The following is a 17106-nucleotide window of genomic DNA, read 5'->3' as shown; positions in this document are numbered from 1 at the left end:
CTTTTCCCCCCTCTCCTCATCTCTTCTCTCTACTGTGTGTAGACAGTGGCACTGGATGGGACCTTGTTCCAGAAGTCAGGGGTGATCTCTGGTGGGGCCAGTGATTTGAAGGCCAAGGCTCGGCGATGGGATGAGAAAGCAGTAGATAAGTTGAAAGAGAAGAAGGAGCGGTTGACAGAGGAGCTGAAAGTAAGTCACAGGCTATAACATCCCTAGGGGTTGGAGTCCTAAACTACCAGGCTGGCCAGTCTGTTTCTTACACCCTACCCCTTCTCTCTTGTCTATTTCAGGAACAGATGAAGGCAAAGCGGAAGGAAGCAGAGCTACGTCAGGTGCAGTCTCAGGCCCACGGACTGCAGATGCGGCTCAAGTACTCACAGAGTGACCTGGAACAGACCAAGACACGACATCTAGCCCTGAATCTACAGGTGGGGATTGGCCTTCAACCCTGTCCTCCAAAGGCCACCCTCACATTCCTGGCTGAGGTTTCTCTGGGGTGGGAACTCCTCCCATTTCCCTCCTCCCAGCATGCTTCAGGGAACCAAGCGTAGCAGCTCAGACAGCCAGAGTTTTAGATTTCGGCTCTGTATGACAGGAGGCAACTTACTTAACCTGTCAGCATCAGGTTTTCATCTGTTTGTAAAGTGGGAGTTAGAATTACCACCTGCTTTATACCATTCTTACAAAAATTGAATAAACTCATACACGTAAACTACTTAGACTGACTTCTTGCACCCAGTAAGTGCCCAGTAAATTTTAAGATGCTATTATTAGCGTCATTCATTCAACAGATATTTGAGCTGCTTTGGAGAGTGAATTGAAAGTACTGGCATTTCAGTCTCTGTGGGTGGACATACTCTCTTAGATGTGTTAATGTGTTTGATCGTGGGGTGCTTTCCGAGACCAACCTGGGGGCATTATGTAAAATGTAGTATAAATATCCTTTTACCTTTTTCTAAAATCAAAAAGTCTGAATTCTGAGGATTATGGATAAGGGAGTGTGGACCTGTAATTGATGATGTTTGCCATGTGCCCAGCCCCATGGATTGAAGCTAGCTGACTGGAGGCTGGGAAGGAAGCTGTGTGACAGTTCACGCGGGAGATGATGGGACCCTTACTGGGCAGTTCTAAGCCAACTTCTCCCAGCCTGTGGAGAGCTAGCCCTTCCTGTCCAGGGGCCAGTGTGTTCATGATAGCTCTTTTCCTTCAAAGAGCCTGGTCTCTCTTTTTTTTTTCCCCCTCTCAACCCTGTTTCCTGCAGGAAAAATCCAAACTGGAGAGTGAGCTAGCCAACTTTGGGCCTCGCATTAATGATATCAAGAGGATCATCCAGAGCCGAGAGAGGGAAATGAAAGACTTGAAGGAGAAAATGAACCAGGTTGGTAGGGGACAAGCCATGCCAATGTGTGCCGTGGGGCGTGACTGGGGCTTGCAGCAGCACTCTGACCCAGGGGGCCTTTGCCCTTCCTCGCTTTTCCCCTCAGGTAGAAGATGAGGTGTTTGAAGAGTTTTGTCGGGAGATTGGTGTGCGCAACATCCGGGAGTTTGAGGAAGAGAAGGTGAAGCGGCAGAATGAAATTGCCAAGAAGCGGTAGGTGAAAGTGTGGGTCCAAGAGGATATGAGGATGCCCTCGAACCCCCAGCCCAGATATCCTGGGAAATCGCATGCTGTCATAAGACAGGAAGGAGCTCTTAGAATGATGAGTGTTTGTTGTAGGTCAGCTTTAAAGAACAGGGATGTCAGGGAGGCAGTGTGGCATAGTCTTGTGGTTAAGAGGACCAGCTTTATTTTTAAAGATTTTATTTATTTATTCATAAGAGACACAGAGGGGCAGAGACATAGGCATAGGGAGAAGCAGGCTCCCTACAGGGAGCCCCATGTGGGACTTGATCCCTGGATCCTGGGATCACGCCCTAAGCCAAAGGCAGATGCTCAACCACTTAGCCACCCGGGCATCCCAGGAGGGCCAGCTATTGATTGATTTATTGATTGATGATTTATTGATTGATTGATTGATTGAGAGAGAGAGAGAGAGAGAGAGAGGCAGAGACATAGGCAGAGGGAGAAGCAGGCTCCATGCACCGGGAGCCCGATGTGGGAATCGATCCCGGGTCTCCAGGATCGTGCCCTGGGCCAAAGGCAGGCGCTAAACCGCTGTGCCACCCAGGGATCCCGAGGGTCAGCTTTAAATGTGGTTTACCTGGGTTAGAATCCTAGCTCCACAACTTTTTATCTTGGGCAGTGACTCAACCTCTCTCTCTCTCTCTCTCTCTCTCTCTCTCTCTCTCTCTCTCTCTCTGTCTCTCGCTCTCTCTCAGCCCCTGTTTCATTATCTGTAAAGTGGGTTAATATCAATGCCTATCTCATGGCATTATTGGGCACGTCAGATGAACTAATCCTTCTAAAGTATTTAGTATAATACTTAGTGCCTACTAAGAATACTAAATGCTAGCTTTTATTACTGTCATTTCTTGATAGGCAATGAGGAGGGGTCGGGGAAGAATGAAGTTCTAGATTGGAAGAGTAATAAGAGCAAAACAAAACGGTTTCTCTTCTCTTCTCCTCTTTAGTTTATTTGCTCATTTAACAAACTTTCCTTCAGTGCTTCTGTTGTACCAAGTGGTCCTGTGGTAGTTATTGGTAGGGGGATCGGGGATAAGACAGACGAACATGACACAGTCTCTGAAAGAGGTCACCCCCTGGGCCCAGTCTGCAGTTCATGTAGCCCATGGCCCATATAAATAAACATTTCATTGCCCTCCTACCCCTAAGCCAGGCTCAAGGGATATAGAATGATTCGTCCTGACTTGTCCCTGACCTCAAGGAGTTATGAAATAATTGGGGAAGCAATTAGATCAACAATTTCAGAACAGTGCCATTGATGCTGTACTTGAGGTACATAGAAAATACAGAAGAAATGTTCCAAGAACTGCAAATCAAGAGGAACAGTAAAAACAAGAGACCCTGGCAGCCTGGGTGGCTAAGCGGTTTAGGGCCACCTTCAGCCCAGGGCGTGATCCTGGAGGCCTGGGATCAAGTCCCATGTCAGGCTTCCTGCGTGGAGCCTGCTTCTCCCTCTGCCTGTGTCTCTGCCTCTCTCTCTCTCTCTGTCTCTCGTGAATAAATAAATAAAATCTTAAAAAAAAGAGAGAGAGAGACCCCGTAGAGAAAAGGACAAAGGATGTAGTTAGCATTTCATAGAAAGAGAAGCATGCGTGTGTCTAATAACTACAAATTGATGTTCAGTCTTGTTCTTAATCAGAAATGCAAATTAAAACAGTCTAGCAGTATTTGGTGGAAATAAGTCTGCATAAGCTCTATGACACAGCAAAGCCACTCCTGAATATATATGAGAGAGAGAGAGTCTTCCCACAGGGTCACAAAGAAACACATTGAGGGTTGTGTATCTTGGCATCATTTGTGGTGTAGGACATTGGTGGCAATGTAAACAGCCATCACTTGGGGGAAATATAAGTTAAGTGTTATGAATATACAGACTATGCAATCCTGTATAGCAAGGACTGGATTTATAGGCAGCAACATGGATAAATTAATAACATCGTGCATTTGTGTAAATATAAAAACCAGGGTATTTCCCAAGAATATGCATTTTTAAGGCTATATATTTGTATACACGTACGTCACTTTGGAATGCATGCTCACCGTAGGGAAGATAATGGAAGTGGAAATCAGGGATGGATTGAGCCGAAGGAGACACTGGTCTTGCATAGACAGCGAACATCAACATGTTTATGAACTGTAGGATATAATTAACTGCACCAGAAAAGAGAGAAAACCCAGAAAAGTGCAATAGAAATGAAGAACCTGCTCACAACTGTCAGGAAAGCTTTTACAGGACAAGGAGTGATGAAATAGATGCCTATAGAGTGAGTAGGACTTAGCCAGCTGGGCAGCAGATAGAAGGAAGTTCCAGGCAGTGAGAACAGCATGCTCAGAGGTGTGAGAAAGTGTGCTTTGTACTGGAAACTAAGTAGTTTTGAATGTCTGGAGCATAAAAATGGGGTCAGGAAGAAGGTGGGAGTGGTGGACAGGTCAGCAGGGGCCAGATCACAGAGGGCTTTATGAGTCATGCTTAGGAGATTGGGCTTAAAATTGCATAGCTCAAAATTATAGAGTTAATTACATTTCATTTGGATTATAGTGACTAATAGGTTTAAGCTGCTAGTGTGACATCTGGCAGCATCTGTCACACCATATGGGGGGAGTAGGGGGGCAGTTGGAAATTAGCCCTGCCTGGCCTGCTAGTATCTGGCTGCTGGTTACATACTCTGAGTTTCTGAAGAGACAGGGGGCAGGGCAATGGCAGGAATCTAGTATTTTCTCCATGTTCCTTGAAGGTTCTGGGAAGGTGTGTGTGTGTGTTGCGGGGGGGGGGGGGGGTAGTTGGAAAGAGCCAAAGTCTGTGAGCAAATATGAGCTGAATGCAGCCAGTATTCCTGTCAATACTGATGATAACAAAAATTTATTAAGTTTTGGGACGCCTGGGTGGCTCAGCAGTTAAGCATCTGCCTTTGGCTTGGGGTGTGATCCCGGAGTCCCAGGAAAGAGTCCTATGTCCAGCTCTTAGCATGAATAAATCTTATTTAAGATTTATGGATTTTTGTGGATATGAGAGAGACACAGAGAGAGAAAGATGCAGAGACACAGGCAGAGGGAGAAGCAGGCTCCATGCAGGGAGCCTGATGTACTCGATTCCAGGACTCCAGGATCACGCCCTGGGATCACGCCCTGGGCCGAAGGCAGGCGCTAAACTGCTGAGCCACCCAGGGATCCCCAATAAATAAAATCTTTTAAAAAAATTTTATTAAGTATTTACTGTGTGTCCAACATGCTTCTAAGGACTTGATGCATATTAATTCATTAAAAAAATCTCCTAATAACTGTGAAGTAAGTACTATCATTATTTGCATTTTATACATAAAGAGACAGAGGCATGGAGAGTATAACTGACTTGCCTGAAGTTATACTACTAGTAAATGGCAGAGTTTGGAAGCCAGAGCTATTTTCCTACCACATTATATTGTGGTGGTGCCTTAGGAAAAGGAGCCTGGGTTTTGGTGTTAGACCTGGCTTCGAAGCTCACATGTGCCATTTACTAGCTGTGTGGCCTTAAGCAAGGTCTTTTACCTCTTGGCCCTTATTTCCTCATTTGTAAAATTAGGATAATAATGCTTACTTGTGGAGCTATTAATTAGAGGATTGGAGGTAATTATGTCAAGTACACAGAAACTTAATAAGTAAGAATTATAGCTAGTGGGTTCAGGTGGACCTTTTTGTGCCTCCGAGGAACTTGGGAGGGCTCTGGAGTCTTCTAGTGTATAAAGGGGGATTAGTGGAGTTTGGCTGGATCTCCCCTGCCTTGTGCCATAGCCACAGGCTAGGCTGAGGGACTTAGTTCTCCAACTTCAGGGAACAGTTTTATGTGGATATGAGGGGATGACCTGAGTGGTGATTGAAATCCAGTAGTCCCTGTGTCCTGGACCTAGTTCTCCTTTCTCCCTGCAGTTTGGAATTTGAGAATCAGAAGACTCGCTTGGGCATCCAGTTGGATTTTGAAAAGAACCAACTGAAAGAAGACCAGGATAAAGTACACATGTGGGAGCAGACAGTGAAAAAGGATGAAAATGAGATAGAAAAGCTCAAGAAGGTAAGGAAGGAGAGCAAGAAAAGACATACTAAAAACTGGGAGGAAAACTTGGAAGAGATACGATAGAAGGGCAATATCCATAATTTATAAAGCCCTGTTGAAATAAGAAAACACCAAGACCTAAATAGGAAAAAAAAAAAAGAACGAGTAAGAAGCACAAATGGTTCAAGATGATTCAAATAGCCTGGAAACATATACACATAATTTAGCCTTATTAGAAGTCAAAGAAATGCAAATGAAAGCAACAATCAGATGTAATTTGCTTCTTATCACATTACCCAAGATCTTAAAAAAAAAAAGCCCCCCCCCCCCCCCCCAAGAAGCCAAATGATTAATACTGGCCACGGTGCAAAAGACCAGCATTCTTTTGCCATATGGCACCATCCATCAAGAATCTTTGGAATATATTTATCCCCACTTAGTAATACCTGAGGAAATCCAAAATGCTGGCACAGCTTTGTGCACAGAGGTTGATGTTTATTACAAACATTTATAGTTCCATATTGAAAACTCTCCAGTGTCCTCTGGGAATTAGAAGTTTAGCAAATTATGCTATATTCATACATGTATTTGCATAGTTTAGTGGTCTTCAAATTTTAGTAATATACGGACTCCATTTAAATAGCTAAGATCTTTAGTGTTGACTTAAAAAATCCTTGATGAAAAAAAAAATCCTTGATGTTAAATATATACAGACATGCATACAGAGCACTTCACCAAAAAGCCAGAACTTACAAATTAATTTGTATAATTAATCACATTAATTTAGTACAACAGGTGATGGTGTTTTGCTGAAACCGAGTCGCTTTTCACATTGCACCTGTGCTGCTGACTGCCCCGGCTCAGTTCGAGTCGAGCATGCCTGAGTCACTGGGTATTGTCTGACGATTTACTTTTTCCACATTCCTTCTCTTTAAATTCCTGTGAAACATTTGTTCCTCTCATAGCATCCCCTCCTGAGGTGATTTGATCCTCCTCACTTGGCTTAAACATACCATTTTGATTTTTTATGTCTGACGATGTTTGGTAGTGGGGGGTGGTGGTGGTGTGTGTGTATGAGAGAGAGAGAGAATTTGATCCTCCTCACTTGGCTTAAACATACCATTTTGACTTTTTATGTTTGCCGATGTTTGTTGTTGGTGGGGTGTGTGTGTATATGTGTGTGTGTGTTTTATTTATTTATTTTTTTTGTATATGTGTGTTTTCATTAAACCCTGATAATGAAAATAGTCCTCTTTGGTGTCACCTGAATCTTAAATGCAAATGCAGATCAGGTAGGAGTAAGTGGACATCTAGGTGATCCAGAATCATATTTCTATGACTGACTTTTTATTTTGGGATCATTTGAAACTTAGAAGTGATGAGACTATTACAAAGAACTCCCACCTACCTGTCACCAAGATTCATCAATCACTAGCATGCCATATTTGCTTCTGCATTGTCTGTGCCTGCATATTATTTTTATGGGCTGTTTGGGAGGAAGTGGCAGATAGGTTCCCTTTATGTGACTTGAAGATCAAAATGAAAACCAAACTTTCTTCGTTTAAACAATCAGATCTAAGGGCGCCTGGGTGGCTCAGTTGGATAAGCATCTGCCTTCGGCTCGGGGTGTGATCCCCGGTTACAGGGGTCAAGCCTCTCATCTGGCTTTCTGCTCAGCAGGGAAGTCTGCTTCTCCCTCTCCCTCTGCCCCTGCTCGTGCGTTCTTGCTCTCTTTCGCTCGCTCGCTCGCTTACTGTCTCAAATTAAAATCTCAAAATCAGATCTGTTAAGTAAGATTATGATTCCCTTGACTGACCACTCTCAGTGCCACTCCCTTTCCTCTCCCTGGAGCTAATCCCACGTAGTGGGTATTCTTCCAGACCTTGCAGGCATTTAAATAGTTGTGCATTTATGTAGGTGTACTCATAGAAAATAAATAGTATTGTTTGTGTGGATTTTTTTAAAAGAAAAATTCATGTTAAATTGCCTGTGACAGTAATTTTGATGTGGAAAAGGTGGTCAAATATATTCTAATGTTGTTAGAATATAGGGTTTTAATTACAATCTAGTCTCCACTTTGTAGACCTATCTATAAGTAGTGTTAGGAAGAAATAGGCTAACACGTTAATTGGTCTCTAGCTGATGGGATTAAGAGTGATTTTTTTTTTCTCCTACTTGATGCTGTTTCAATACTTTGAACTTTTCTACATTAGGCAATTTGTGTATTGGGGTGTGTGGGGGAGGGCAACCAAATTAAAAAGAAAAAAAGATAAAAAGATGCCTAAAGGGTGATGGTGGTATGTGAAAGCAGAGCTTCCTGAAGAGAGGCTTTGATACACCTGGAAGCTCCTTTTGCCTGGGGAAAAGGGTTAGGGCAAGGGGAGAAGATCCCAAGAGGAGATGAGGAAAGCGTTCACTTCTTGTCCTGTTCCCCCTGCTGGGACCAGGAGGAACAAAGACACATGAAGATCATAGATGAGACCATGGCCCAGCTGCAAGACCTGAAGAATCAGCACCTGGCCAAGAAGTCGGAGGTGAATGACAAGAATCATGAGATGGAGGAGATTCGTAAGAAACTGGGGGGCGCCAACAAGTGAGTGGGTTCAGGCCTGGGGTTGGGGGAACTAGGTAGAGCAGGCAGCCTGCTGGATTTGGATCTTACCTCTTTATCTGGACTTTTTAGGGAAATGACCCATTTACAGAAGGAGGTGACAGCCATTGAGACCAAGCTGGAACAGAAACGCAGTGACCGCCACAACCTGCTACAGGCCTGCAAGATGCAGGACATCAAGTTGCCACTGTCTAAGGGCACTATGGATGACATTAGTCAGGAAGAGGTGAGTATCAGGGCAGGCTGTAGGAGTGGGAAGTGGACAACGTTACCCAGAGGTGGGGGATAAAAGTGGATGGGGAGAAGGAGAGGAAAGGATGGTGGGCAGGGGTGATGGGGAACACTAAGGAGGGATGCAGGGGAGATAAGCCAGGATGAGGCTATGAAGGCAGGTAGGGGGAAGGTAATAGCTTTGGTGTGAAAGGGAAGTTGAGTGGGGGGTAATGCCGGATGTCAGTAGGTGGTGAGGGAGGGAAGGCAGGAGAAGATGAAATCATTCTGTAACCTTAGGGACTTGAGCTAAAAAAAGTTAGCTCCGGTAGGTGTTGGATAGTGCTAAGAATGGCAATTGGGGGACATTAGCCAAGAGCAAAGGAAGACAGAAGCTAGGGGACCTGACAGATGATGGCCTAGCTGCAGTGAGGGAGGTTGGCCAGGAGAGGGTTGGGTAAGGGACATTAGCAATGCAGTGGTGATAAGGCTTAGTCATAGGAAAGGGAGGGACACTGGCCAATAGAGGAGCCAAAGCATTTTATGTCCTGAAAGTGAAGATTGGTGGGAACATTAACTGAGAGAAGGTTTGTGTACATATTTGTCTTGGACCTGAGTGTGTATCTTGGCCCCACGTATCTTTCTCCCTCCCTCTTCCCAAATGCATTTCAGTTTAATTCAGCAAAAATATTTTGAACACCAAAAATGTGCCAGGCACCAGGGTAACATGACATAATTACTCCTCATCCTAAACACAACCCTGCCAGGCAGGCAGTATGCCTTGTTACAGTTGAGGGTGTGTGTGTTTGAATCAGGATTCAGGTGTCAGGATCTGACAGCATGACTTGCCCAGGATCACACTGTTAGCGGCAGAGCCCAATTTTGAGCTGAGGTCTTTGTGACTTCAGAACTGCTCTTCTGCCATAGTTTTTCTCTAGCAAGGTGCTTCTCAAAGTCTTTGAAAGCTGTAGAGGAGCCCTTCGTCCCCCATGTGCCCCCTTTAGAGGACATTCTCACAGCCAGCGTGCTCCATTGGACTCTCCTCACCATTACAGGGTAGCTCTCAGGGGGAGGATTCAGTGAGTGGTTCCCAGCGAACTTCCAGCATCTATGCACGAGAGGCCCTCATCGAGATTGACTACGGTGACCTGTGTGAAGATCTGAAGGTGAGGATCTGCCACGGGGGTGGCCACGTCTTCCCAGCTGTTCAGAGGGAGAGTCAGCCCACCTGGGGGCCCCATCGTGGAGACCACGGCTGGAAAGAGGGGCAAGCTGGCGAGAGGAAGGAAGGGAGTTGTGATATAGGGTCTTCCCCCAGCTATGCACACACAGATACAGGCACATCTCCCACCACCACCCTCAGTTACCCCTGGTCCCTGCCTGCTGCCACTCTTCCCCTTCCATGCACGTGCATTCATCCCAGATGCACACATGAAGGACATGCTCCTTTATAGCAAACAGATGGGCCTTAGATGTTCCTCCGTGATCTGTCGTAGGTACTCTTTCCTTCTCACTTTTGGCATTCTCTCATTCTCTCTCATTCTGGGTATCTCTTTCAGTCCCCTGGCCTCAGCTGCCATGTGTGCTGTGCTCCACAGGTACCTCCAACCCCAGCCTTCCTCCCCAAACCTGCCTTCACTCCTTGGTGCCAGACACAGGTTCAAACCAGAAGTCTGAGCCTCATCTTCAGTTCCCTCTCTCACTTGGCATATTCATTGAATTACCAAGCCCTATCCATTTTACCTCCTAAATATCCATTGAATTCTGCTTTTTTTCGGTTTCAAACTGTCTTTATGGTATAGGCCACTTCACCTCTCACATGGCCTACTGCAGGAGCCTCCTAAACAGTTCCTCATGCTTTTCCATCCATCACTATAGCCAGGGGGACTTGATTTTTTTTTTTAAAGAAATCTTTATTGTGGAAAATTTCAAACATATACAGAAATAGAATCATATAATGGACCCCAGTACCCGTCATCTAGCTTCAACAATTAGCAACATATGGTATCTTGTTTATTATACCCTTTCCTTCCCTGTTGGCATATTTTAAATCAAATTCCAGGTAACATTTCATTCATAATTACTTCAACATACATCTTTAGAAAGGACATTTTAAAAAACAACCACAGTATCCTACCAAAAAAATACCAAAAAAAGACTAATTGCAATACCATCTAATTTCAGTAAATGTTTGGATTTGCACGAATATCCCATAAATACCTTTAAAAAAAAGAAAACACAGTCTGTGTATTTAAATCAGGATTCAAGTGAGGTTCATATGTTAAAAGTGGTCTCTTCTAGTCTGTACCATTTTCTTATCCCTTTTTATTTTTTTCTACCTATTTATGGAAGAAACTAGGTCATTGGTCCTGTACAATTTTCTACATTCTGAATTTGGCTGATTATGTCCTATGATGTTACTTAATGTGTTTTTCCATTCCCTGTATTTCCTGTAAACTGGTACTTAAATCTAGGGTTTGATTGGATGTAGTTCATTTTTTTATTTTTGGCAGGAATATATATCATAGGTGGTGCTACTTGTGGACTTTCTTTTGCGTCACATCAGTTGACATTGAATGTCATTTCTGTCTTTGTAATAAGTTTGGTCAGTGTTTGACATTACCTGTGAAATAGTCTCGTCAAAAACTCAAACAAGGATCTGATCAAGCTTTTATATCCACCAATTATGAAACACTAGTGCAAGAGAATCATGTTAAATTAAAACACAGGGATGCAGTTCTAAATCTGGACTATGGGAAACCATAGACCTGGTCCCTCCCAAGGATAAACAAGAAGAAAGAAAATAAACAGAGGGGCAGATTTTTTTATTGGCATATAAGAGACAAATCAGCCAATTGGAATATGTGGGATTTCCTTGAATCCATTGCAGAAAGAAGGGGAATTTGTAGGTTAAATGAGACTTAAGAGATAGACCAGCCAATTGCAGTGTGTGTACCTTATTTGAAACCTGCTTTGAAAATCCTGTAAAATTTTTTTTTAGTAAAACAATCAGGATAATTTGAACACTGACCAGATAATTTATCATGTCCAGAAATTGCTGTTAATATTTTTAGGTGAAAAAAATATATTTTTAGGTGAGATGATGGTATTATGGCTTAATTTTTTTAAGTGTCCTTATGTTTTATAACAGTGGTTCTTTTTTTTTTTTTTTTTTATAACAGTGGTTCTTAATGGTGTGTGGATTTTACTTCCCCAGGGGACATATGGTAATGTCTGGAGACACTTGTGACACCCACTTTTCATAATTGGTTACTGACGGTGTCTAGTAGGTAGATGCAAGGGATGCTGCTAAACATCTTACAGTGCACAAAAGACAGCCCTCACAACAGTGAATCATCTGGCGCAAAATGTCAATAGTGCTGAGATTCAGAAAGCATTTTAGAGATACATACTGAAGTATTTATAGGTGAAGTGGAAGTCGTGTGTCTGAGATCCGCCTTAGAATAATTGAAGATAAAAAGAAATTGGGTATAGATGGCAGAGTATTGGCCATGAGTTGATGATTTTTGAAGCTGGGTAATAGGTACATAGGGGGTGCATTATATTATTCTCTACAGTTTTGTGTGTATGTTAAAAATTTACATAATATAAAGTTAAGAGAAAAATAATCATGATCAGGTTCAGGTGTTGTTAGCCCATGTTTTTTATAAAGTTCCCTGTCAGCTTTTCAGAAGTTGGATTTAGCAGCTTTTTTTTTTTAAGAAAGATTTTTATTTATTTATTTGAGAAAGAGAGAGCACATGCCTGCATACCTGCGCCCAGGGGGGAAAGGGCAGAGGGAGAGGGAGAGAGAGAATCCAAGCAGACTCCCTGCTAAGTGCAGAGACCTATGTGGGGCTCCATCTCAGGACCATGGGATCATGACCTGAGCCAAAATCAAGAGTCCTGACACTTAACTGACAGCCACCCAGGCACCTCAGTTTTAGCAGCTCTTAATCATCATTGCCTAGCTCTATTAAGGGTTGCAAAATGGTAATTTCCTAATTCTTCCATTCCTCCTCCATTTATTTATTGGAATTCTAAAAAGAATTGTCTCATATCAACCATTTAGTTCCTTTGAAATACAGCCAGTACAGAAAAGGTAGGATAAATGCTTCATTCTTTTCCTTTATTTATCATCTTTCAGAATGAGGCGGTTGCCCTTATAACCTTTGAAGGTGACCAGTGAGGTTTTTCATTTGTATGTATTGTGAATTTAACATATTAAATGTACTTTGATGTTTGTCTGCTGGAGTCATTTTTCTTCTTGATGTTCATATGGTCCCATCCTTGTCCAATAGGAGCCACTTCAAGTTGATTTTTGTTGTTCTTATTTTTAGATTTTTATTATGGAAAATTTCACACACAAAAGTAAAATAGCACAGTGCTATCTCGTGTAGCCATCATCAGTTTCAGCAGTTATCAACTCATGGCCAAACTTATTTTATGTGCACCCCATCCTCTTCCTCCTCTCTTCTCACCCTTGTATTATTTAAAAATACAGTCAACCCTTGAACAACATGAGTGTGAACTGTGCGGTCCACTTATACATAGATTGCTTTCAATAAATACAGTATTTTAAATAGATTTTAATAACATTTTCTTTTCACCAGCTTACTTTACAGTATGTGTTAATCACTGTTTATGTTATTGGTAATGCTTCCAGTCAACAATAGGCTATTAGTAATTAAATTTTTTTGGAGAGTCATAAATTAGTATATAAGTGGATTTTGGGCTGTGTAAGGGGCCAACACCCCATCCCCCTTATTCAGGGGTCAGCTGCAAATTGTGGACATCATGCCATTTCATTTGTAAATATTTCAGAATGTATCTCTAAAAGAGATAATTCTTTAAAATATTTAGAATCATTATCATATAAAAAACCCAATAATTCCTTAATATTGGAGTTTTATAAAATAATTCCTTATTATTCGTATTATGATTAGTATTCACATTTGCCGAATTGTCCTGCACACACACAGTTTGCTTGCTTGCACTGAGTCAAATAAGATGACAGACATAGATAGATAGGTGACTGATAGAGTGATTGGCTGATATATCTCTTAAGTCTCATTTAATCTACAGTAGTCCCCCCTTGTGCATGCCTTTCCATGGTTTCATTCCCCACGGTCAACTACAATCTGGAAACATGATCCTCCTGACCTATCGTTAGAAGGTCAGTAGTAACCTAGTGCTATGTCACAGTGCCTTCGTCATTCACCTTACTTCATCTCATGTGGGCATTTTTTTATCATCTCACATCACAAGAAGAAGGGTGAGTACAGTACAATAAGATAGTTTCAGAGTGAGACCATTCATGTAACTTTTATTACAGTGTATTGTTATAATTGTTCTATTGTATTATTGCTGTTAACCTTTTATGGTGCCTAATTTATAAATTAAGCTTTATTGTAGGCATATATGTATAGGAAAAAACATGATATGTAGCATTTGGCACTGTCCATAGTTTTAGATAGCCACTAGGGGTCTTAGGATGTTAAGGGGGATAGGATGCCCTTCCATCAGTTTATATTTTTCTTTGCAGTATTTTTTTGTTTTTGGAGAAATTGGCTCATTTCTCCTAGAGGATTTTCTGCATTCTGTACTTTGTTGATTGTATCCTATGATTTTTTTTTTAAAGATTATTTATTTAAGAGAGAGAGTACGTGCATGCTCTTGAACACTAAGAGGGACAGATGGGAAGGGAGAAGACAAGCAGACTCGGCCCTGAGTGCAGAGCCCACAGTGTGGGGCTCGATTCTATGACTCTGAGACCATGACCTGAACTGAAACCAAGAGTCAGACACTCAACCAGCTGAACCACCCAGGTGCCCCTGTATCCTATATTTTTTTTTATGTTCCCCCAGAACAAAGCAAAAAAAATAGTTCTTGTATCCCCTGTAGTTCCTTTAAGTGGGTAGCTAGATCAGTGCTGTTAGAGATATAATATGACCCACATGACCTATTAAAAAGTAAAATTCATTTTAGTACTGTATTTTTGCCTAATCCAGTATACTCAAAAACAATTTCAATGTGTAAACAGCATAAAAATTATTGATGAGATATTTGACAGTCTCTTTGTACTAAGTCTTCAAAGTACAGAGTATTTATGTTTCCAGCAATCTCAATTTGGATGCTATATTTTCCTCAGATAGATTTGATTTATATTTAGATTTGATTTGTATTTAGCTATCTTAAACTGTACAATTGAAAAAAAAGAGAGCCACATAACCAAGTTTGTTTCAGATAAAAGTTTCTAGTAACTAAGTTGAATATCAGTTTTTAAATCAGTCAATGATCATTAAAATCAGTAACCATGGGACACCACCTGGGTGGCTCAGCACTTGAGCAGACGTCTGCTTTCGGCTCAGGGCATGATCCCAAGGTCCTGGGACCAAGTCCCACATCAGGCTCCTCCCAGGGAGCCTGCTTCTCCCTCTTCCTATGTCTCTCTGCCTCTTTCTGTGTGTCTCTCATGAATGAATAAATAAACAAACAAACAAATAAATAAAAATATTTTTAAAAAATCAGTAGTCATGTGTGGGCTTATGGCTATCATATTGGACAGCTCAGATCTAGAAACTTGATTAAATTCAAGTTTGGGGGTTTGTTTTGGTCAAGACTACCTCCTAAGTGACATTGTTAACATCCATCAGGAGGTTGGTAATATCTGGTTGTAGTTCTTTTTGTGTGGTTTGCAGCTGTGGTGGTTATTGCCTAGATTCATTAATTTGTCTGTGGTTGCAAAATGAAATCATTTTCTCTTTATTAGCTGGAATACTGTAAAGAGAGATTTCCTCCTATCAGTTATTTGGTTACCCTGAGGTACAGTTTGTATAGTAAAAGTAGAATGTATTCTTTTACTTACTAGTTGATAAAAAAAATGAGTTGGTTCTCTGACTTTCTCAAGATTTGTTCACTGAGTTTTTTTTTGTATCATTTTGCACTTAAGGACTTAAACATATTAGATGTGTTGGATTTTGTTGTGGTTGTTATTCTTGTTGATCAAGTTGTTTGCATCTTTGGCCAGTGGGGAATCCATTCAAGTTGGCTGGTGAATCATTTTGACACAACTCTTACAGTCTTATGTTTTCCCTGCTTTCTGGTATGTCCAGGCTCATCCTTTACATTTCCCAAGATCTAGCATTAGCCATTTCTCTCTGAGAAGCTCTAACTTGTAGTGGGAAATACTGCTTAGTGACTACCATCTGAAAATCGGAGTGCTCATGACTGCTGGGTTGCTCAGTGCTTCTAGAATGTTTCAGTAGACTGGGCTACAAGAGGCGTTTTTTATTTTGAAGGAAAAATGTGTTGTGAGCTCATTTGATACTTCAATTAAAATTATAATTTTCACAGTTTAACATCATTGATTTTATGTTTGAGTCTCCCCGATTATTCTTGCTGAAAATCTTGGTTCCTAACAACACTAACATAATAATATATTTATCCTATTCCACGTATAATAGTTTGAAAATCACAATGAGGGATCCCTGAGTGGCTCAGCGGTTTAGCACCTGCCTTTGGCCCAGGGAGTGATCCTGGAGACCCAGGATCGAGTCCCACGTCAGGCTCCCTGTATGGAGCCTGCTTCTCCCTCTGCCTCTCTCTCTCTCTCTCTCTCTCTCATGAATAAAATCTTAAAAAAAAAAAAAAGAAAATCACAATGAGGTGTTATTAGTAACAATTTGATTATTGAATGCTATTGAAGATTTCCTTGAGGTCCTTTCTGCTGTTAAGCTAATAGCTTATTGAGCATGTATGGCCATGTTCCTCTATTTTAAAGTAACTTGAAAGAATTCTCTTAGTGTTTAACTAGCTTATTAATCTATTGTCATGTTTCTTTGTTTAGTTTTCCATTTTTAAGAGGGTTGCTTAATTTGCATTTTGATTTATTTTTTTCAACTTTATTTTGAAAAATTTCAAACCTACAGAAAAATTGAAAGAACAGTAAACACCCATTTGCCTTTCACCTTAGATTCACCAATAAATATTTTTCCAGGTTTTTTTTCCCCTCTATTCATCTCTCTTGATTCCCTCCCTCCACATTACACATTTTTTGTTTTTGCTGAACCATGTAAAGGAAGCTGCAGACTTCAACTCTAAATACTTAGGATGCTAAGAAAAGGCATTCTGTTCCATAACCGCAATTCCATATTACACCTGAGAAAATTAATAATAATTTCATATTGACTATCCTGCCCACACTCAACATTTCCTTGTCCTAAAATCATTTTTTATAATTGTTTTATTAAACTATAATCCAGTCAAGATTTATGTATTGCTTTTGGGTGTTTTTTTAGTTTCTTTTAATGTGGAGCAGCCCCTCACCTTTTTCATGACACTGATCTTTTGAAGAGTCTACGTGCTGTCTTGAATGGTGGATATGTTATGGATTTATTTGTTTCTTTTCGTTATTGCTTAATTTGTTCTACCTACCCTGTTTCCTATAAATCTGGAAGTTTGATATAGTCTCAGGCTTGATGGATTTGGGTTAAGTAATTTTTTGGCCAGAACATTTCATTGGTGATGCTGTGTACTGTCTTTTGGATCATGCCAGGAGGTATGTAATGTGAGGATGTTCTGCTACTCATGATGTTAAGTTTGATCCTCATTTAAGGTATCAATTGCCAGATT

General features: G+C 41.3%; 1 protein-coding gene across 7 annotated transcripts in view; it reads left to right on the top strand.

Annotated features, from left to right (window-relative positions):
* Positions 1-17106, top strand: part of SMC1A (structural maintenance of chromosomes 1A) — a 49712-nt gene that overhangs the window by 11400 nt on the left and 21206 nt on the right. For 6 of the 7 annotated variants that reach the window (XR_011998118.1, XR_011998117.1, XR_011998116.1 and 3 more), the window contains exons 12-19: positions 43-189; positions 291-428; positions 1262-1382; positions 1489-1591; positions 5528-5669; positions 8099-8244; positions 8335-8488; positions 9528-9638. Coding sequence is in view for 3 of the 7 variants with exons in the window: in XM_072743466.1 (XP_072599567.1) it covers positions 43-189; positions 291-428; positions 1262-1382; positions 1489-1591; positions 5528-5669; positions 8099-8244; positions 8335-8488; positions 9528-9638 (1062 nt within the window). In the remaining 4 variants the exon portion in view is untranslated. Of the gene's footprint in view, positions 1-42; positions 190-290; positions 429-1261; positions 1383-1484; positions 1592-5527; positions 5670-8098; positions 8245-8334; positions 8489-9527; positions 9639-17106 lie in introns of all 7 variants that reach the window. The other variant, XM_025988661.2, reaches the window with a different exon arrangement.

This window comes from Vulpes vulpes, chromosome X (assembly GCF_048418805.1).
Source record: "Vulpes vulpes isolate BD-2025 chromosome X, VulVul3, whole genome shotgun sequence".
In the NCBI taxonomy this organism is placed as follows: Eukaryota; Metazoa; Chordata; class Mammalia; order Carnivora; family Canidae; genus Vulpes; species Vulpes vulpes.
Note: the sequence above shows the minus strand (reverse complement) of the source record. Positions and strands in the feature narration are given on the sequence as shown.